Below are 22,521 nucleotides of genomic sequence, written 5' to 3' on the forward strand. Positions count from 1 at the left end.
GCAGGCCTAGGACTCTCACAGTATGTCTAACTTATTTATAATAAATGGATATTAATCCTGGTGCGATTTTAGTTAATCACTCAGTTTAATCAAACTTCCTCAAATTTTAGTTAAGCAGAGAAGAAAAAAGAAAAACAATATCAGACTAGCAAGGGGCCTTAAAAAGGATCTGGTCTGTTTACCCTCAGTGCTACAACTCCCTTTTACCACAAGCCTCTGAGCAACCTCTGCTTGGACAGTAAGTGAGAAGGCAGCTCTAACTCTAAAAAAAGTCACTTTGTTTTCACATAGCTCTGACATACGAAAGAGAATATACTTGATACTGGACCAAAGATAAACACAATGAGTTCCACAGCTTACATGCCAAGAAGAAATCTATACACTGTCTCCACTAAAAACCTAATCCTTGACAGTCTAAGTTGGTCATCCTGCCACCCTTTAAGTATAAATGAATTTCCTTCAACTTACATAAGGTTTTGAATCCTTTATCATCCTGTCTCGTCACTCAAAATATGTTCTATTTTCAACCTGCCTGGGTTTAAATTCCATTTTAGCTTCCTACTACTGTGTATCCTTGGGAAAGTTACCAAACTTCGCTGTTCTAGTTTTACCTGTGTTTAGTTTACACATGACTATCTCTCATGTGTAAAACATACCTAATGGTTAACTAACGAGCCTATATGGTTGTTTTGAAAACTAAAATGGTGAAGACTTTTAACTATTTTAGGGCTTTTCTAACTCTAAAGTAGTGAATGTGTTTCCTGACTCAATATTCTTAAGGCTATAAATGATAGAACAGAAAATTATTCTTTTACATGAGATCCTTTTCTCAGCTGTAACATGATTTTTATATCCTGACATTATCATATACTCCTGTATGATTAATATAGGGAAAAAAGGGTATTTCACTGGCAAGAACTCTCCATTTGCCTATGATTGCCAAAGTTAAATACCAAGAATGGAAATATTTTAAACAAAAGTTTTAAAATCATATATAAAATCATGTTTACTGGAGATGAGTTAAAATAAACCATCCCCTACATCAAAGGAATTTAAGCTATGTTTGCCCTGAAACTAAGTTTGTATGACTTCAGAAAAGAATTACATTGTAGAGCATATGAATATACAGACTTTATGTATACTGTGTAAAAGTCATGAAAATGAAGTATATTTTTTCTAATGCTACCCAGAGATGTTAAGTCAGCTGCTAAGTAAGAAGACACAGAAAGGACCCATAAAACTATTTTTACCAAAGTCAAGAATGCTGAGGCTCAATTATCACTTTTATTGTTTTCCTCAGCATCTTCATTTACACATATGTTAACATCACACAGGGATGACTCAAATGCTCTATTCTAACCCAAATTTCTCTTCAGATTCATATATCCAACTACATCTCTAACATGTATTTCAGAAGCACCTCAAATACAAGAAATTCCCCCATTCTCTAATCTGCTGATGCTCAATATTCTTTACAGTAAATTTTTCATTCTCCCAGAAATTGAAGTTACCCCCAATTTCTCCATCATTACCAGGTTCTCCTTACGCATACTGTCAACACTTCTTTAATGTAACTCTGTATCTTCAGTAAAGGCCTGCATTTCTCTGAGGCTGTCAAGGCCAATTCATCTCCCTGTTTTAGACTCCTTAGACTCCACCAGACTTTTGCCAAAGACTCTAAAACACAGATCTACTTAAAACATTTTTGTGAAGCCTGATAACAATGTGTTCATAGGCTGTAGGAAAACAGGCATTCTCAAACACTGCTGATAGGAATACAAACTGGTACGGACTCCTTAAAGAGGGGAATTTGGCAATATCCAGCAAAACTGCCTATGTATTTACCTTTTGATCCAGGAATTCTATCTACTCTAGGAATCCATCCCAAACATTAAGAAACAAAACACCCCACGAAAAGACACATACACAAGGCACTATCTGTAACAGCAGGACTAGAAATAACCAAATGTCCACAATAGGAAAGTACTTACTACGATACAATTATATAATGGAAAGGAATATGACATTTGCTGGAGTGATACATATATATGGAGAGAGATAGTAACTCAAAAAATCCAAGATGCAAACAATATTTATCTTCTACCTATTAAGTATGTGTTGAAATAAATATATTTGTACATGGGCTTCCCATGCGGTGCTAGTGGTAAAGAACCTGCCTGCCAATGCAGGAGATACAGGAGACTCGGGTTAAATCCCTGGGTCAGGAAAATCCCATGGAGGAGGGCATGACAACCCATTTCAGTATTTGTGCCTGAAGAATAGCTTCCCAGGTGGCTCTATGGTAAAGAATCCACCTGCCAATACAGGAGACACGAGTTTGATCCCAGGGTTGGGAAGATCCCCTGGAGGAGGAAATGACAACCCATTTCAGTATTCTTGCCTGGAAAATTTCATGGACAGAGGAGTCTGGTGGGCTACAATCCATGGGGCTGCAAAAGAGTTGGATACGACTGACTTATATATGTACATATATAAGCGTGTATATATGTGTGAGTATACATGTAACACACACAAATACTTATATTTTGAGATAAAAGGATAAACCAAAATTCATTTATTTACCACAAAAAAGATAAGAAATAGACTAGAAGGAACCAAGATGGACACTGTTTTTCTTAATTTACTTATTGACGTTTTTCCTTTAGAACCACGTAATGTTTCACATGATCATAAATTTACAAAATGTGATAGATAAATCGCTAAAAATCAAAAGCAAAATGAAAAAAGTGGCTTAAATACAAACTCTTAAGTGACTTGAAAATACACTAAATTAACTCTATATTCCTAGTGGAGTTATATTTATCTACTAAGGACAAAGTAAAAAGTACACCAACTTTTCACTAATACTGTCATTAGTAGCACTGTTAGTCTGAAACCATCATATGAGTAGAATAAAGCAAGGTAATGCTGACATTATCAGAACTATGATTCTTGGGTAAGAGAAAAAATAAAAGATTAAATGATAGCCCAACTCTAAAATTAATTGGAAGTATCAATACAAGCATTTCCTAGCTGTTTCCAATGTGAAGACCTAGAAACACGATCAAAGCAAGTACCGATGAACAGCCGACTATACACTCTAAAGAACCAAAGCTCCTTAAAGAAATGGCTGAATCCAGTCCTGGGCAGGAAACAGGAGAGCTTGGGACATCCTGTTGTACCTGAATATAAAGAAATCATCATTAAGTCAGGTTCAACTTGAAGGAGCTTCCACAGGCCAGAGATGAGACAACTTGGGCACCACAAAGAGCTAAGTTAGATTAAAGCAAGTATTAAAATCCATTAGTTTACATGATACTTAGTAAAAATCTCACTGACCTTGGAGGATCCTTTGGAGGATGCTAGGGAATTTACTCACTCTGAACACTGAAAAAGTTCAACAATCGATAATTTATTCTACTTTTCGTATATGAATCAACTGTTAAGGAAAGTTCTTTATGAAAGAGCTATAGCTAACAAATGAAGGAAAGAGAATGAAATATTACCATTTTTACTACATTTCATTACATAGCAACTATAGGTTAAGGTTGTGTGGGTGCTCAGTCACTCAGTCGTGTCCAACTCTTTGGAACCCCATGGACTATAGCCCCCCAGGTTCCTCTGTCCATGGAATTTTCCAGGCAAGAATACTGGAGTAGGCTGCCATTTCCTACTCCCAGGGGGTCTTTCCTGGCGCAGTGATCAAACCCGCATCTCCTTCATTGGCAGGCAGATTCTCTTCCACTGCACCACCTGGGAGGGTAAAGGTTAATAGCTCCTAAAACCATTAAAAGCTGGCAGCAAATTTCACAATGGATTTATCAGACTGACAACACCCAAATCTTCAAAAGAAAGGGGAAACAGGTATTATATGTTTCTCAATGTCACGCAACAGGTAAATAAATACCATCTTTAAACTAGCCTTATCAAATGATGAAATTTAAAACCAATCAAACCTCTAGGTACATATATGTGGGTGCATAGAGTCAACCAATCACTGTTGGAAAATAACCAGAAAAAAATTCCAGAAAGTTCCAAAAGGCAGAAGTTCAATTTGCCAGGTTCCAACAACTATTTATACAGCATTTTTTCCCCAAATGTTTTATTTATTGGACACAAAGCATGTGGGATCTTAGTTCCCCAACCAGGGATCAAACCTACTTCCTCCATTGGGAGTTCAGAGTCTTAACCACTGTACCATCAGGGAAGTACCCATACAGCATTTACATTGTATTTGGGCTTCCCCAGTGGCTCAGACAGTAAAGAATCTTCCTGCAATGCAGGACATGTGAATTTGATCCCTCGGTTGGGAAGATCCCCTGGAGAAGGGAACAGCTACCCGCTCCAGTATTCTGGCCTGGAGAATTCCATGGACAGAGAAGCCTGGTGGGATATAGTCCATGGAGTCACAAAGAGTCAGACACAACTGAGCACTTTCACTATATAGTATTTACAACTATTTACAGAATATCTACATTGTATAAGGTATTACAAATAATCTAGACATGATTTAAACAAGAGGATGTGTATAGGTTATACCCCAAAAAGTCATTTTTTATAAGAAACTTGAGCACCCATGGATTTTGGTATGCACCGGGGTCCTGGAACCAATGCCCTATGGATACCAAGGGATGACTGTATAAGCTTTCAGGAAACTAATATTAAGAGAAATGTAATCAGTAAAGTCCCAACTGTGGGAAAACTGAATAAACTGTCACTTGCACAAACAAATAGTAAGGAAAAAAAAAAAAGTAGGGGGGAGCTTTAGGTTGAGACTTAACCTAGCAACTATATGCAATGGATGAATCTTAATTTTATCATTATCTGTACATTCCAAGAATATGTTTTAAAAACAAATAAGTCTGAACATTGACTGGTTATTTGATTTTAAGGAATCACTGTAAATTTCAGGTGGGAGTTGTTTTTTTTTAATGTGTTGGGGTCCCCATGTCAGGTTCAGTGATTTGTGGGGGGAACTCACAGGTCTCATTCTCACAGAAGAGCATGTTCTTCCCATGGCCTATGATTTATTATAATGAAAGGATACAAAGCAAATTCAGCAAAGGAAAAAAAAAACAAACATAAGGTCAAGTCCAGAGGAAACCAGGTACAAGCTCAAGCAGTCCATTCCCAGTAGTCACACAAACTGTGCTTAATTCCTTCAGCAACAAATTCTGACAACATATGTGTTATAATGTTGTCTACCAGGAATGTGCAGTGAAGAATGCTCAAGAGTTTTATTAGGAATTGATCACATCAGCACTCAATGCCTAGCACATACCAAAATTCCACTCTCAGAAGCAGGTATTCAGCATAATCCATATTTCTTTTGTAGAGCTTATGCACAGTGATCCATTTTTATCAAGGAATGAGAATCCTCCTGAAAGTTAGCTCCCCAACACCACCCAAAGGTCAATCACACACCGACCTTTCAAAGAGCAGTAGATCTCTGGCTTGATGTTAGCTCTCTTTTGCACACTTTAAAAAAGAATCTATTTAGCTATTTTCTCAGTTGAATGCTCTTAAGATGTCAACAAACAAGATTAACCAGGAAAGAGTGTGGCCTTGGCTCAAAAGTGCTGTGATTAAAAGTTGTCATTTAACTGCAATCATTCCCTGTAGGTCAACAAGTTCTGTCTTGAAGATCTGAGCAGTGTGCCCACCATAGCTGCTAAGGCTATTTCTGGTTGAAAACACTTAAAATTTGGGATTTGCTCCAAAATGGTGGTGCCTGGGGATGCTGGCAGGGATTGAACAAGACTGGCCAGGAGGTCATAATGAGTGAAGACAGGTGATGAGTTCATTATACTTTCTCTCAACCTCTGCATAAGTTTAAAGATTTCTACAATAAAAAATAAAATGCTTTGTGCTTCAAGTTCAAACAAAAGGATCTTCCCACTTTTTTGAAGTTTTCCCACAGGTGTACGAAACTCAAAAGTTAACACTCAAGGCTTACAATGAGGACAAGCAGCCTCCGGTTCCAGCCCACCACACTTCTGATTTCTATTCCCCAGATGCAACTGTTTAATTTTTAGCTATTTTTGTTCACCTCCATATTTACATCTCAGCAATGTGCTTCCATTGCTTTTTACTTCAAACTTATTCTACGCACCCGTCATGTACAGCTCATCTGCCTCCATCCTCCTCTTCCTTATACTTTACTAACACAAGGCACTGCTCTAAGTGTTAACATTATTTACCTCTTAGAACAGAGACAGATATTATTCTATCCCCATTTTACAGACAAGGCAGAGAAATTATTTGGAAAGAAGCAGCAGAAGCATGACTTAAACTGATCACCTGGCTCTTGACTCTTGCAAGGACTGATGAACTTGCTTGCTCTTAAGCACATTAAACAAACTGAGTTGTTTGTACATATCAGTATTTTTTTCTTTATATCTTGACTAAACATTAATAAGTGTTCACAGCTAACTAATGAAGTATGCTTTAATTATATATCTGCTCCTCCACAGCTTTGTTTTCTATTGCGTGCAAGTTTTCTTTTTGGTTGCTACTTGCTTACTTTTCTATTTACATATGGTAAAGAATCTCCCTGCAATGCAGAAGACCCAGGTTCAATCTCAAGGTCGGTAAGATCCCCTGGAGAAGGAAATGGCAACCCATTCCAGTATTCTTGCCTGGAGAATTCCATTGACAGAGAAGCCTGGTAGGCTACAGTCCATGGGGTCACAAAGAGTCAGACACAACTGAGTGACTAACACTGTCACTTTCACCATTAATTACCCCCATTCTGTTAAAACTCCACTGTGTTCAGACATTTTGGGTATTCTACTAATCTTCTGGGTTGCAAAACATTTTCTAGATACCTCTGTCCTATTCTTATCTGGACAGCTTGCTCTTCATTGATATCAGGCTTGGATCTCCTATCATTACTTCCTGTGTTGAATCCTATTTCCCAAATACTGTGTTTTCCTCTTTCTTGGCTTAGACCTTGAATGTGGTAGAAGTGATTAAAATGCTCTTTCATATAAATAAATCTTTTTGTTCTCAGTTTTTTCCATATGTGTGTGTGTGTGTGCACTCAATCGCTTGTGTCCAACTCTTTGTCACCCCATGGATATGCCTACCTCCAAAGTACCTGGTAAATCCAAGATCTGAACCTTCCTAAGGTTCTTCAACACCAATGGACTTGCCTGTTGTTGGCTTACACTCAGGTTTCAGCTCTTTATGGCCTGCTAAGTTAGGCATCATTTACCCATTAGCTTCTTACCTTTCAAAAGTTTGTTGGTTTCTCTTCTGTGTCTTACTTCTACCACATTTTTTTCCCCCCCTCAGGGGCTTATGCCTCTATTCTTTTACTGTCTTCTAGGAGGGTTTAAAAAGGAGTGGAGACAAACATGCATCTTAATCTGCAACATTTAACTGGAAATCTTTATTCACCTTTAGTTTGGCTTCTTATTACTCACCATGTATCTTCCATACTCCACCCATACTAGTCTACCCTCAGGTAACGCCATATTTCCTACCTTCTTATCCTGGTATCCTAGCATTCTGCTCCTTCAGGAATACAGAATTATCTTCTCTACCTTATATTCTCAGAACTTAAGGTATTCTGAAAGCTAGGTGTGCATACTTCTATCACAACTTACACTGTAAAATACCAAGTTTTCATTAAGAGGCAGGTACCATGTTCAAACTTTGGTATGTTTGGGATTTAACAGGCGGACAAATGTTTGGAAACATGCAACTCATTAAATAAAAAAATTTTTATATAACTAAAGCTCTTGAAAAAAATGGAATAAATCAACTATGACCACCGTGTTTTAGGATAGTTAAGTGGCAATGAAGACGTCTATACAGAGATAAGAAAAAGGTACTTTAAAGATTATGTTTTTGGTGTTCTTAAAAAGCAATCTCTAACACAGCATTCCCTGCCTCCCATGGCGTCAAAGGGCTGAAGATAAGCACTACAAATTGGTCCAAGCACTGACTTCTTCCAGCAGTGGCATTGAGGAAGACTGCAGGAGACTGCATGAAATATTCTGGAAAGTGCTGGAAGTTTAAAAAAAAAAAAATGTAAAACAGGACTCAAGATATCCCTCAAAATCTGAAGCAGAGAGGTAGGAACATATCAAAGCTGACTTTATCTAGACTGTGCCATGAGCCTACATACAGATATGGAAAGATGAGACTAGGGTCCTTTTTCTTCTAGTTACACTTCATGCCCTCCTATTCTCAGAACCTGAAGTCAAGTTATTACCCTAATAGAGATGTAAGACAGACTATTCTAGTTAGCTACTTTGCATCTTTGAGATTAGAGAAACGCTTTGGTGTTATACAGTCTATATTCTCAGATAAACCTTAAATATCCCTAAGTTTTTTCTTCCCAGTAACATTTTCATTGCTCTACATACTCTTCAGGTATCTTTTAGAGCTTTCCTTCAGTATATGCTTTTGATGATCCTGAACTATGTGACATTTTAACAAAATCCAATTGCTAATTCTCAATTAGCAAATCATCGAGTAAAACCTGGGGAATTAAACTACAAGGAAATTGATTAAGCACAATTTGTACAACAGGTTTGTTATAAGAAAGTAAAAGTACATTTCCTTAGGTGACTTGTAAGCTAACTAATCATTTTATAAGATTCAAACTGTATTAAGCAAAGTACTATCACTGCAACCTTCTTTCAAAACATGGCTTCCTGGGGTTAAAATGTTTAAATAAGGACAACATTCATCTGGAGGCATGTTCTAGTTTAGCAAATCTTTAATGTCATACTACATGCAAAAAGAGAGCATTTTTTAATCTAATAAGTAGCACTGCTAACTTTCACACCTTAAATTTAAAGCTTACTCACAGACAAAAATAACTTACTTAAAACTGCTTACAGTAGGACTTAAATACATACATGAAAATAAAACTCATTTGTACATGTTAACAAGGGTGTATAACTTTAAATTGTTAAAACAATGTAATTAGGTTAAAAAACACCTATGCCAAAGGTAAAGTATTTAAGAGTACTTACCAAAATAACTTGGTCTTATTAATAAATTAAAAGCAGAAAGTTTGACTATTATTACTGGATACTTTTTGAGGTTGTTAGGGAAAAAGAGAACAGAGTCAAGTAGATATTTACAAATGAGGAAATTAAAGCTGAAAGTTTAAATAAAGCAAAGCAAAAAACTTAACCAAAGACCTAGAATTCAAACCAAATTTCTGATTCCAATGCCTGAAAACTATGCAGCCTATAACAAAACCAATGATCTGTATACTTAATAAGGCCCTGGCTGACTGTTTGAAGAGCAGATTCCTGGGCTCTACTCCAGGCCAACCCAATGCAGGGAGTGGGGCTTTGATAGCCCTCAGAAAACTGCACTACAGACACCTTACCTGGGTGAATCTTCAGTTTTGCTGACCATCTTTGAGAAATACTACTATAAAGGAATGATGTATAAATTTGAAAAAGTAAAATCAACTGATATCTGTAGTCCTTTTAACTAATACTTGTAGTTATTTTTCTAAGTACTAAGTTATCTTTTAACACACGAGAACAACAACAATAAGGTTAAAGATCTAACTTCTTCCACCCTTTTGATTTTTATCCATTCAGAACACTGCAAGTCATCGAGGAAATATTCTAAGTTTTTGGCAAACATGTCAGTAACAACCAAGAAAAAATGAAGCAGACTTGTCACTGCACCAGGGTTCTGAAACTTAACTTCTCATTTATAACTCCCTACCCAAGATCAACATGACATGCTGACCTGATTTTTAAAAATCATATTCCTTTCCTCTCGTGATAACCCAGAAATCATTAAACATTTTTGACACTACTTTAGAAACAGATCACATCAATACATTCAAGAAAATCAGTTTTGTTACTTTATAGTACTCTTGCCTAGAAAATCCCATGGATGGAGGAGCCTGGTAGGCTGCAGTCCGTGGGGTCGCTAAGGGTCGGACACGACTGAGCGACTTCATTTTCACTTTTCAGTTTCACGCACTGGAGAAGGAAATGGCAACCCACTCCAGTGTTCTTGCCTGGAGAATCCCAGGGACGGGGGAGCCTGGTGGGCTTCCGTCTATGGGGTCACACAGAGTCGGACACGACAGAAGTGACTTAGCAGCAGCAGAAAAGCTTTTACTTAAAAATGCCACTTGATTTTATTCAAAATTGGCTCACTGACTTCTATTTCTAGTAGCCATAATTAAGGCTACTCAAAAGCATGCACCACAGGCTCAGAATAACTAAAAAAAAAATCTTAAAAAGACTGCTGGTGGCAATGACAACATTATTCTAAGACCTTCGCCAGATGGGCTTTTAATTGTAGCCTAGCATAAGTTACCCTCCAAGTCCTAAGTGATGCTCTAACAGTTTCATTTGATCTTGTTCCCATGGGTTGAGTGGTGACACTGTTAAAAACAGCAGTTTAATAATCTATTTTTCCTTACAGAAAAAAAGAAAGCACAGAGGTATTTGTTTATTGACTTAAGGTTTCTGTTCTGTGAAAGTATAACTGGAGAGACTGACAGAAAATTTTAAAATATGTAAACATAACTGCTTTATAATATTATATAAAATATTTTAATATATAAATAAATATATATAATATTATATATATTTATTTATATATTAAAATATTTTATAAGCAGGAGTGAGAGGTAGTCTGGTAGCGTGGTTCTAAGTATGTGCTTTTCCAAATCTCGATCTACCTCTTATAATCTATTCAATACTGGGTATGTTAGCTAACTTCTCTAAATCTCAGTTATTCCCTCTTTACACTTAGAAAAGTATCTACTCCATTGATTGTTTAACGAGGATTACCTGAAATAATCCAGGTAAAGTACTTGTAGAGTGCATGGCACACAGCATTGTTTTAAAAAGAGAATTACTGAACTATACTTTAAAAAGGGTACTTCAGAATAATTTACTAAAAATTCAAAATAAGAAGTTTGTTTCCGAAGTAAACTGACATTTCTATTCTAAATGTGAACACTATGGAACATGAAAGCTTATATGGTAATTTTCACATCATTATGAAAACTCTTAACACTCATGTTTCAAGATTTCCACTTTGCCTACCCATAGACAATTAATAAGATATAGAAATAAAGTAACTTTCATAAATATTTTCCCTCTTTAGATATATACTTCCTTGTTCAAACTATTAGAGGTTTCTAACATTTCCCTTCATAGAAATCAGCTCCAATTTATAAACCAAGATCTCTAAATTAGACCACTAAATTTCACAAAGCAATTTAAAAAAGCCACTAACACGACTAGTATTCCCAAATTCACCTTTTCAAATGACCTATAAAGGTACATGTTGAACCCTTACAAGCAGGAAAATAAGTATATGGGAAGATTCTGAGATCTAATTCAACGTGAAGCCAAATTCAGGAAGCTTGTCTTAAAACCACAGGTGCATTTTAGAGTGTAATTCAAAAGGAAAGCCAGGACTAGATCTCAGAGCAAATATTCAACTACTATAGAGTGTTGTCCCCCACTCCAGAATTTATCAATATTTAATGGCTGATGGTACAGAGAAAAGAAAGTATACTTTTAAACAGTCATTCTGGAATTAATTCTGCAAATACTACTACCATGTTCCTTTTATATGATCTGGGTTGAGTCCTTAAGAGGAAGTGTAAGTTTGGGGAATTCAGAGAAATTATCAAATCAAAAGAAACAGTCTGTGAATGATGTTAACATACTAAAATTGCCACAAAACTCCAAATAAAACATTAACTGGCTAAAAGAATTACCAGTGGAGAAACAGACATAGAGAATAGACTTTCAGACCTGGGGAGAGGGGCGGAGAGGGTGAGATGTATGGAGAGAGTAACGTGGAAACTTATATTACCATATGTAAAATAGATAGCCAAGGGAAGTTTGCTTTATGGCTCAGAAAACTCAAACAGGGCCTCTTTATCAACCTAGAGGGGTGGGATGGGGAGAGATGGGAGGGAGGTTCAAAAGGAAGGGGATATATGTATAACTATGGCAGATTCATACTGAGGTTTGACAGAAGACAACAAAATTCTGTAAAGCAATTATCCTTCAGTTAAAAATATATATATATATATAAAGAATAAACAAAATACCAATATATCATAAAAGATATATTCTACACAAACATATTATGGATATTGCTTCCCTACGTTAGCCAAGCTGGCACAGATAAAGACTGCATAGTGGAATATGGGCCCTCATTTAAATGATATAGATCATTTAGCTTGAATAAAATACAATTCTTTTATTAACAAAAGAAAGACTTAACTAACAATTTTATCTACATGAAAACAAAAATGGAAAAATCGACAAGCCATATGCCACCTATATAGGTACTAAAAGATGAACACTCAGGTTCCTCAGGTATTGTACATCGTCTCCAGTCTTCAATATATTTACTATATTTAAATTGTCATATCAACCCCTTTCCCTCATATTGGTCATCAGAGGCAGGTGTGTGATAGTAACTGATAAGGCTGGACAAAAGGCAATGAGGAGTGGTTCTTAAATTTGAGTATACATATGAACCACCCAGAGGACAGATTAAAACCCAGATTGCAGCGCCACCTACAGAGATCAACGCATTATATCTGGAGTAAGCACAAGGAATTGGATTTCTAGCAAGCATAATGCTGACATTCCCAGCCAGGTCTACACTTTGAGAACCACTGTTCTAAGGCCATAGTTCTCACCATGGCTACATATTAGAATCCCAGAGGAACATTTTAGACACCGATGCCTGGAAGTCCCAAAGATCAATCATACAGGAAGTTTTGGTAGTAGGTCCTAGGCACTGATATTTTTAAAGCTTCTTAGACAACTAACGTGGAAGTAGGGTTGAGAACCACTAGCCTAATTAAAATGAATCTGAACGAAATCCACAAGGAACAGATGTTTAATACAAAAGCAAGGTAAGGACTTAAGCCTTTATCTGTTGACAGGGCAGCCAAGTGATGAGTATAGATTAAACTCAATAGTGTGCCCTCAGTTGCTTATATACCCAGGATTAAACTCAAAGTTGCATGAGTGGTGTCTGCTTTAAAACTCTGGCAGAGTCAAAAGCAACTCTTTAGGTCACACAGAATGGTTGACCTTTGAAGTCACGTAGGCTACTACCAATTCCATATACCATGTTTAGGCACAGTGGCAATAATGCATATTGGTTAATGCTTAAGCTCTGGAGTCAGACCATTTAACATATGTGACCTCTGGCAAGTTACATAAGTCTTGGTCTCTTCACACGGGAGTTAACATAACATTATAGTTATGTTAAAGATTATATGAACATTCAAGTAAGAAGTTAGCTCAGAGTCTGGTACATAAAAGTTAGTGTAATTAAGTAAACTTAAATTTAAAAAAGAGTTAATGTAAGTAAGTACCTGTTAGCTACACTATAGACATATTCAACTACTAGAAATGCTAAGGAACTGACTGCCCCTTTTCAAGCCTACTTCCACATCAGTCAAGGTCATGGCTCTTCATCACAATAGTTTTGTGATCTCTACTCTCACAAGACTGCAGTTATAGCTTTGTGAATTTAAATGTTTAGGACCCTTAAAAATTTTAAACCTTAAATAACTACAGAGAGTAACTAATGGGAATAAACACAACTTTTAGAAAGCTATGGAAATATACAGCACAATATTACTAGGAAATAAAGGAAATTTTCATGTTCTCTTTCTTTCTTTGACCATAACAACTTCATGCATTTTTAATTTCCTGTATTACCTTCCTTTTATTTTCTGCCAAAATATCACCAGGGAAAAAAAAGTTTCAATCAGGCATAGTCCTTCTCCAACAAACACATTTTAGGAGTAAGATCATTTTGTGATGTATAGAAATACTGAATCACTATATTCAACACCTGTAGCTGATACATGTTGTAGGTCAATTATACCTACACTACTGTAATATGACAAATATATATATATAACATGCAAATATATATAAATATATACATACAGTATAATTCAGTTATACTCCAACACTACAGGATGGCTCTAATTGAGAATTGGTTAAGCTTTTGGTGAGGATATGGAGAAAATGGAACTTCCATACATAACTCATGGGAATATAAAATGGTGCAGCCATCTGGAAATAAATCTGACACTTCTTTCCAAGGTGAAACATAACTGCCATACAGCCCAGAAATCCCTCTGCCACATACATATCAAAAAATTAAAATGCCCCCACAAAGAACAGTACATGAAGGTTCATAGCGACAAAAAGCAGAAAACACCAGTGCCCATAAACATAGATAAGTAAACTGTGGTTTGGCAATAAAAAGGAACAGAGTACTGATACACAAGCTCCAACATGGATGAACCTTTTTACTTTTACTAAGTAAAAAAAGCCAGTCACAAAGGACCATATATTAGAGGGTTCCATTTATATACAATGTCCAGAATACACACATCTAGAGTCAGAAGATTCCTGATTGCCTATGGCTGAGAGGTGGGGGCAGGAGTAGGGGAATGGAGAGTGACTGCTAATGGGTATGAGGTTTTTGGAAGATGAAAATGTTCTATATTAGATTGTGGTGACTGTTGTACAATCCTGTTAATATACTAAAAAAAATATTGAATTTTACACTTAAATGGGCAAAATGAATGCTGTGTGATTTGTCTTAACATAGCTGCTTTTAAGAATTTAAAAAACTTTACAAAAGACTTAAGAATCCTTTGGATCTAAATCTCTAAAGTCTAGATTTAATATTTATACTGCCAACTCTTTCTCCCAAAGTACTTAATGGGTTAGTTTAACTCTAAAAATACAAAACCCTTGCTCAGACAAGGGTGATGCTAGATGAGTCAGAACAACAATCATAAACACACACACACACACACATACAAATAAGTTTTTTGAATCAGGCACTCTGATGTTAACTCCATGATTTTGCTTTACTTTATTTGTAGTAAGAAGCTCTAAATTCAGTCTATGTTCATTGAAGAATCTACAGAAAAGGGACTCTTACAAATAGTAAAACTCTTAAACCTTAAAACGTTTCAAATAAATCTCTTACTATAACCTGTTTTTCATGAACTTAGAATATTTGTAGCTATAATTTTGAGGGAAAATGAAGATTAGGAAACAAATGATTTCATTTAGATTCTATAACAATGTTAACTACTAGATCTGGCTTTGGGGGCTGGACTGGTGAAACCGTGGACCTTATAAGTTATATCATAAATCTGTAATGTCTGTCACTTCTCATAGATTAAAAATTGTTTTAGACTCTGATCTGTAGGTCACCATAAAACTAACTTCTCAACACCACCATTTTAAACTGACAAATACTGCATATTCCCAAAGAATTCCTCTGACAGGTTCCTTGGTCCCAAGTACCATATCCCTCTGCTATGGCTAAGTGACAAGCTGTTCAAAATGCACTGCTTCGCTCAGAGTTTGGAAATAATCAAGCAGATCACTCTCAACTTATTCTATGAGAAAAATGAATTAATTCACTGAGAAATGATAGTACTAGATTAGAATCATAAATGCAGCCTATATGTACTTAGAATCTATTAAGTTTAAGTACAAAAAAATTATCTGACAAATACTGCTTTGAAAGTGAAAATTAAAGTTAGAATGACTGGATTATTTCTGTTTGCAATGTAACATATTTAGTAATCCCCCATCTAAGATTGAAGATGGTCAATGCTTGTTTTTGTCTGCTTCTCAGGGCAGACCATTCTCTATCTTTAGAGATCTGGCTGGTAGGAAGTTTCTGTTATCCTAAAGTGCACTGTGTATATGCTCAGTCATGTCCAACTCTCTGTGACCCCATGGACTGTAGCCCACCAGGCTCCTCTATCCATGAGTTTTCCAGGCAAGAATACTGGAGTGGATTGCCCTTTCCTTCTCCATGGAATCTTCTCGACCCAGGGACTGAACCCATGTCTCTCGCATCTCTTTCATTGGCAGGCAGATTCTTTACCACTGTGCCACCTGGGAAGCCCAGGTTATCCTGAAACCTACTTTCTGTGTTGTACAGAACTTCCTCCCAGAGCTTTTAAAATATGAAAGCTATCTTGATACCAGTCTTTTCAAGCTAAATACTTAGTTCTTTCAGCTATTCTTCATGATGGTTTTACATTTTACATTTTGAGTTCTAAAGATATCCAAGTACAGAATAATCAGCCCAGTACAACAGGAACACCACCAGTCTTATTCTAGGTATCTTGTTTCTAATCAAACACCCTACAGTGTAACTATTTGACAGCTACATTCTATTGACCAAGTTGGAGCTTACTACTCGGTAAGAATCTGTATTACTACTGCTAAGCCATATATGTCAGTCTCTTGTCAATGTATCCTCCATCCAAGAAAGTAAGAACTTGTTTAATAAGTTATTGAAATTAACATGAACTTGACTATAGTTTTTAACTTTTCTCATAACCATGAAGAGTGGAATTTTAACAAGATTTGTCATCACATCTATATGAGGTCATGGGTCTTTCTAGGTGCTTACACCAGTCTTTTGTTATTTGGGACTCTTACCCAGAAACTCATCTATTTTATTTCATACTTTATTTCATATAGTCCTCTGTTCTTTTTGAAGACGTAAGTGATATTTACCACTAAGCTTCTGACACTAAATTTTTCAAAGAAAGTTCAGATACCATTTTCCTTAAGTTGCCAGTACTGAGATAATTCCATCCTGTGAAATTATTTTGAACAGATAATTTTAGTCTTCTCATGCATTCTGGGTTTACACTCCCTTTTACTAACATTCACTCTAGTCAAGACAAATTTCTCCTACATTAAAAAATAGCCAGGGACTTCCCCAGTGGTCCAGTGGCTTATGCTACCAAGACAGTGGGCCCAGGCTCCATCTCTGGTCAGGGAACTAGACCCCACATGCCACAACCTGGTGCAACTAAATAAATAAATAAATAGTCAAATAAATGCTAAGATACTGTGATTTATGCTTTAACATTACACCAAACTCAGGCCTATCCCTTGGAAAGTCTTATTCCAAAACCAACTAAGAGCCCCTAAACCTGTAAAAATTTAGTAAGCCTTAGTTCACTTAGTGTTTAAAACTCACCCTATTTTTACACTGTTCCATTCTATACAATCATTAATTTTTGGCCAAATAATAACTCCTTTATAAGCCAGAATCAGGTCCCAATAAACACTCAAAACAAATCAAGAACTCTACTTGTTGACAACAGATACACAGATAACTGAAGTCCCCTACTAATGCAGTATCTTGCCTCTTTGCCATGGTACTCATAAACCCAGAGACTGGTTACTGTTAACCTACCAACTCCAATCCCTTCCTATCCCAGCCTTGATTTACCAATATTTCAAGTCTTGGCCAATCCTACATTTTAATACTCATTTAAACTGTCGGTTCTATTATCATCTACTATGGTTAAAAAAAAAACAAAACAGTATGATGGCCCATTTGATATAAGCCATGTTGGCAACTTAGAGCCATAAGAAATACCAGATAAGATAAAAGGGATCTACTTTCGAGTCCTTTCCCTATCCGGGAAATATGTGTCAACACCAAAGTCTTTTATATCATTTTTATAAGAAAAATCACAACTGTTTTAGAATCTTGAACTCACACTTGATACAAGATTTGGTTGTGTATTTTCTACACATATGAATACGTCACTTGAGTGAAGACTTAAAAGTTTATGTAGTGTTGAATAAATACTAAATCTTTCACCATAGTAAATTTTATAGCAGGATTTTAAAAATAGGTAAGGAAGATGATAATTCAGTGTCAGAGTCGAGGCCCTCAAAGCAAGTTCTTAATACTCTTTTCACATGAACATTTAAAAACATTTGGTTGGAAGAGGAAGACTGGGAAGTGATTGCTGCTTATATAGTTTTTTGGAGGGAAAATAAAAGTGTTCCAAGATCAGTTTGCAATAATGCTCAATCCTGTGACTATATTAAAGACAGTGAATTGTACCCTTTATATGTATAAATTTTATGTGAATTAACTCAGCAATAGCTTTCAGAAAATATTTCAACTCCATTCTAAAGACTATTACATCCCACGTTATTATATATTTTCTAAAATATTCTTAAAATGCATAGCAAAAGCCCTAACATACCAGAGAACCAGACAGAGAAACCTTACATATTAAATTAAGCCAGGTATTAGGATACCAAACACAAACTACTTATGAGCCAAATGCTGAATGTTAAGGTGCTCTTATTATATTATAACCACTAAACAGAAACAAAAACAAATGGTACTAGACCAAACATGACTCCAAGATGATCTCTTCAGAAAGACTTATTTGAAAACAATCTTGAAATGGGAGATTTTGCTTCTGCAAACAAAAACATGAATGAAGTCCTCAATATTCGTGAGCACTTACTCATCATACTCGATATGATAAATAACGTCTTCATCAGCAGCAACAGAATCTGAATTAGATGTAGAGGGTACATTGTCCAATTTTTTTGTGTTCTCTTTGGAATTATGATTTACATTTCCATTAGTCCTTTTACAAGAACTGCCATTCTTCAGTGGAGTTTTGCCACGTGAGTGTCCATCAGAAGCTCTAGTAACACTATGTATACGTGCTTCAAACCAAGCACCAAGGGCGACATCTCTGGCATCCACCAATTCATTTACCTAAAAAAGTTTAAAATTAGTTAATGAAGCGTAACTTCATCTATTGCTTCAAAAACCTTAATATAACTCAAGTTATTTTGAGAGTTATCACAGTTAATATTTGCAGATACGAAAGTTTAAAGTAATTTCAAAGATTAGAACAAAACTATTCTTTTGGATTATACTGTCAAATCTGTTATTTACTAGTATGAAAATTAACTTTCCTCCCAATATCCTTCAGTGAAATAGGTATCTTCTTTAACTATTCCTTATCCTTATCTACATTAGACTTTTAAAATATAATTCTTGTGTACTGAAGAGTCATCCTGGCATGTTATTAAGAATGTCACTAACAAAAAGCCAGAACTTTAGAGTATTGTGACTGTGAAACTAATTTGCTCCATTAACTTCTTCAGAATCCTTCAGATAACTTAGTCAGACCAACCAGAAAACAGTGTATTAAGTAAAAAATAAAAGAGGGACTTGTGTACATGTCCTTACAAAGGAAAGAATTTAATGAACCTACCTATACAAAATGAGGTTAAGTTTCACCAACAGTAATTCACTAGAAAATGCATTATTTACTACCTCAAAGGACAAATATAAAGAGAACAGAGCTATAAAGATGCAAAATATATGTAGTCAACTCTAGCAGATGTTCCAGAACTAAATCACACAATCTAACAAAAGGTATAAAACAAGGTGTCAGAAAAACACGTACACCAGAGAAATTTAGATTTACCTAAAGAAGCTGGTTTTTTTAAAAAAATTATGTCATTAAAAAGCTGAAGAATTGGTCTAAAGGTTAAGGCCCTTTCAGGAGCAACCATCAAAAGAAGTCCCTTCAACTTTAAGTCTTTAAAAACAAAAAAATGACATGACTAATACAAGATCATCACCTAATCAAGCTAGCTCTTTCTGAGAGTCTAAGACCACTTTAAGGTACCATATAGGGTGGGGTGGGGGTGAGTATATAGTAAAAGGTAATACCTATATACTAGATATTATGCAAGGCTACTTCAGTTAGGTTTAACAATCTTAATAATTAATAAATCATATTTTACAGGATAAGGGAACAAATGCTCTGACAAGTTAACTTGCTCCAAATGGAAGTTAATAAAATGCAAAACTAGGATCTGAAGACACCTTAACCTTAAAGCTTATGTTCTTGCTACTGCACATTGCTATACATTGTGTAAGGATATAGCCACCACAGTGATTCCTCCTATGGATCTCAGCATCAGCAAAGTTAACTGAAAACCTTCTGAGAAGGACTGACCATTCTAGATGCCATTAAGGACATTTGCAATTTATGGGAAGAGGCCAATATATCAACATTTTCAGGATAGAAAAAGCTGATTCCAAACCTCATGGATGAACTTGGAGGAGTTCAGGACTTCAGTAGAGGAAGTAACTGCAGATGTGATGGAAATAGCAAGAGAACTAGAATTAGAAATGGATCCTGAGGATGTAGGATCCTCAGGACTGCTAGAATCCCACAGTGAAGCAAATAGATAAGGAGTTGCTCCTTATTAATAAGCAAAGAAAGTGGTGTCTTGAGATGGAATCTATTTCTGGTGAAGATGTGGTGAAGACTGTTGAAATTACAAAGGATTTAGAATACTATATAAACTTAGTTGATAAAGCAGTGGCAGTGTCTGAGGGGGTTAACTCCAGTTTTGAAAGAAGTGGGTAAAATGCTATTCAAAGCCTTGCATGCTACAAAAACTTGTGAGAGGAAGAGTCAATCAATGTGGCCAAACTTCATTGTTGTCTTATTTAAGAAATTGCCACAGCCATGACCACCCTAATCAGTCAGCAGCCATTAACATGGACACAAGACCCTCTACCTGCAAAAAAATCATGACTTACTGAAGGCTCAGATGATGTTTTTTTTTTTAGCAATAAAGCATTTTTACTGGGAGGGATTGGGGGCGGGAGGAGACGGGGACAACAGAGAATGAGATGGATGGCATCACCAGCTCGATGGACATGAGTATGAGTGAACTCTGGGAGTTGGTGGTGGACAGGGAGGCCTGGCGTGCTGTGATTCATGGGGTCGCAAAGAGTCGGACACGAATGAGTGACTGAACTGAACTGACATTAAGGTATGTACATTTTTAAAAGAAATTATGCTATTGTACACTTAACAGACTACAGACTAGTGTAAATGTAATTTTCATATGTACTGGAAAACCAAAATCCTGTGTTACTCGCTTTAGTGAGGTATTCTTTTTTGCAGTCATTTGGAACCAAACTTGTACTATCTTTGAGATACAGATAGCCATATTTAGAAAAGAGTCTTTCATGTTGAAGTATTTGATTAAAAAAACACCCCAAATAAAAGCTCCACACATGAGAGGAAAGGAAAAATAATTAAAAAATAAAATAGCACCAACAGCAAATACTTGAGGATTTACCATAGTTAGCTACAGTTTTGTATGTTCTGTGGAAAACACACAAGCTCTGCACATAAACCTATGTTTAAGTCCTTGCTTATCACCTACTAAATGTAACCTTGAACAAATTCCTTAACCTGTTCCAGCTTCAGCTTCTTTTACAAAGTAACATACTTTGCAGTGTATTGACATTAGGTGACAATTTGTATATGTGCTAATTTAGCAAGCATACAGTAGCAACAAATGAAAAAACTCTCCTTCCACTAATTACCAATATATGTTCAATGTTAAGACTTATTAAAGCTCATAGTTTAGTCTTATTATACCATGCTTAGGAATTAGGAAATACATTAGCCATTTAATGCTACATACATTATCTCCTTTAAAAATTACAATACAAAGTCATTCTAATTTCCTAATTAGGTTCAGAAGTGAAAAACACTTGCCCTCAGGAGATATACAGCTAGAAGTGAAGTGACCTATAGGCCATGGACTATAGCCTGCCAGGCTCCTCTGTCCTTGGGATTTTCAAGGCAAGAATCCTGGAGTGGGTTGCCATTTCCTTCTCCAATACAGCTAGGAATGGGAGCTAACAAAGGTTTCTCAAACTCTGAACAGGATTCCTCTTTATACCATGTTTCTTCAGAGTTACAAATCAAAACACAATATGGTTCTACTTACATAAAGTTCAGATGGAGAAAAATTAGGGATGTAGACATAGGTTAAAAGTTATTATCAGTTTGTTTAACAGTAATAATAGGATAAAGTTAATAAAAAGCAAAGAAATGATTACCATAGAAGTTTGGGTAGTACTGGTAATTAGGGAGGGGGGAGTTTAATCAAGAGTGGGCACATGAGAAGTTTCTGGGGTACTGTTATTCTATTGCTTAATTTGAGTGGTATTTATGGACAATGATTTTATAATAGGTTACGTTCTACTCGTATTTGTATTGTCTACCAAAAAGATTTTAAAAAGCAGCACAGTACTTTAGACAAAAGACAGGAAATACTAAGAAATCCATGATGTTTACTTAGTAATTATTGATAACTTTCCTTTTCCTTTATTTGCTACAATGAACATACACACATTAAAAAGTTTAACAGTGCCACACACTTAGGTAAACCCCAAAAGCTTACTATCAGCAAGCTAAATAGTCATTATTTAAGCCAGAATGAGTCATTTCAACAGCGAGACCTGATGTGAGTCATACAAAGCTTCCACAAAAACCAGAACACCAATTTAGGCATCAGAAGTCCACCTGGTTTCAGAAAATAAACTACTTCCTAGAGTCAGTAATTCAACATGTTGTACAATGGGAATAAATGGACCCCTGACCTCTGCACTACTTTCCAAAGGTTCTCCAAACACGATAGTACAACTGACCAAATACTGCTCAAAGTTACCAAATAAGGCAAAACAAGACTGATATTGGATAATAACTTTAAATTAAAATTGCATCTTAAGGTTTAAATGTTATAGTCTGTTTTATGTATGCTTACCTGAAAATGTTTAATATAAGTTTTGAAAATGCCTGCTAATCGTGAGGTCCAAAAATAT

At 35.9% G+C, this 22,521-nt stretch overlaps 1 protein-coding gene across 1 annotated transcript in view; it reads right to left on the bottom strand.

Moving 5' to 3' along the window:
• The window catches only part of UHRF2 (ubiquitin like with PHD and ring finger domains 2), a 73,759-nt gene that overhangs the window by 38,590 nt on the left and 12,648 nt on the right, over window positions 1–22,521 (bottom strand). The window contains exon 3 of the mRNA XM_055428246.2: window positions 18,326–18,585. Coding sequence (XP_055284221.2) covers window positions 18,326–18,585 — 260 coding nt within the window. The remainder of the gene's footprint in view (window positions 1–18,325; window positions 18,586–22,521) is intronic.

This window comes from Moschus berezovskii, chromosome 7, assembly GCF_049115385.1.
Source record: "Moschus berezovskii isolate FMDL1 chromosome 7, NW_MosBer_1.0, whole genome shotgun sequence".
Taxonomy (NCBI): domain Eukaryota; kingdom Metazoa; phylum Chordata; class Mammalia; order Artiodactyla; family Moschidae; genus Moschus; species Moschus berezovskii.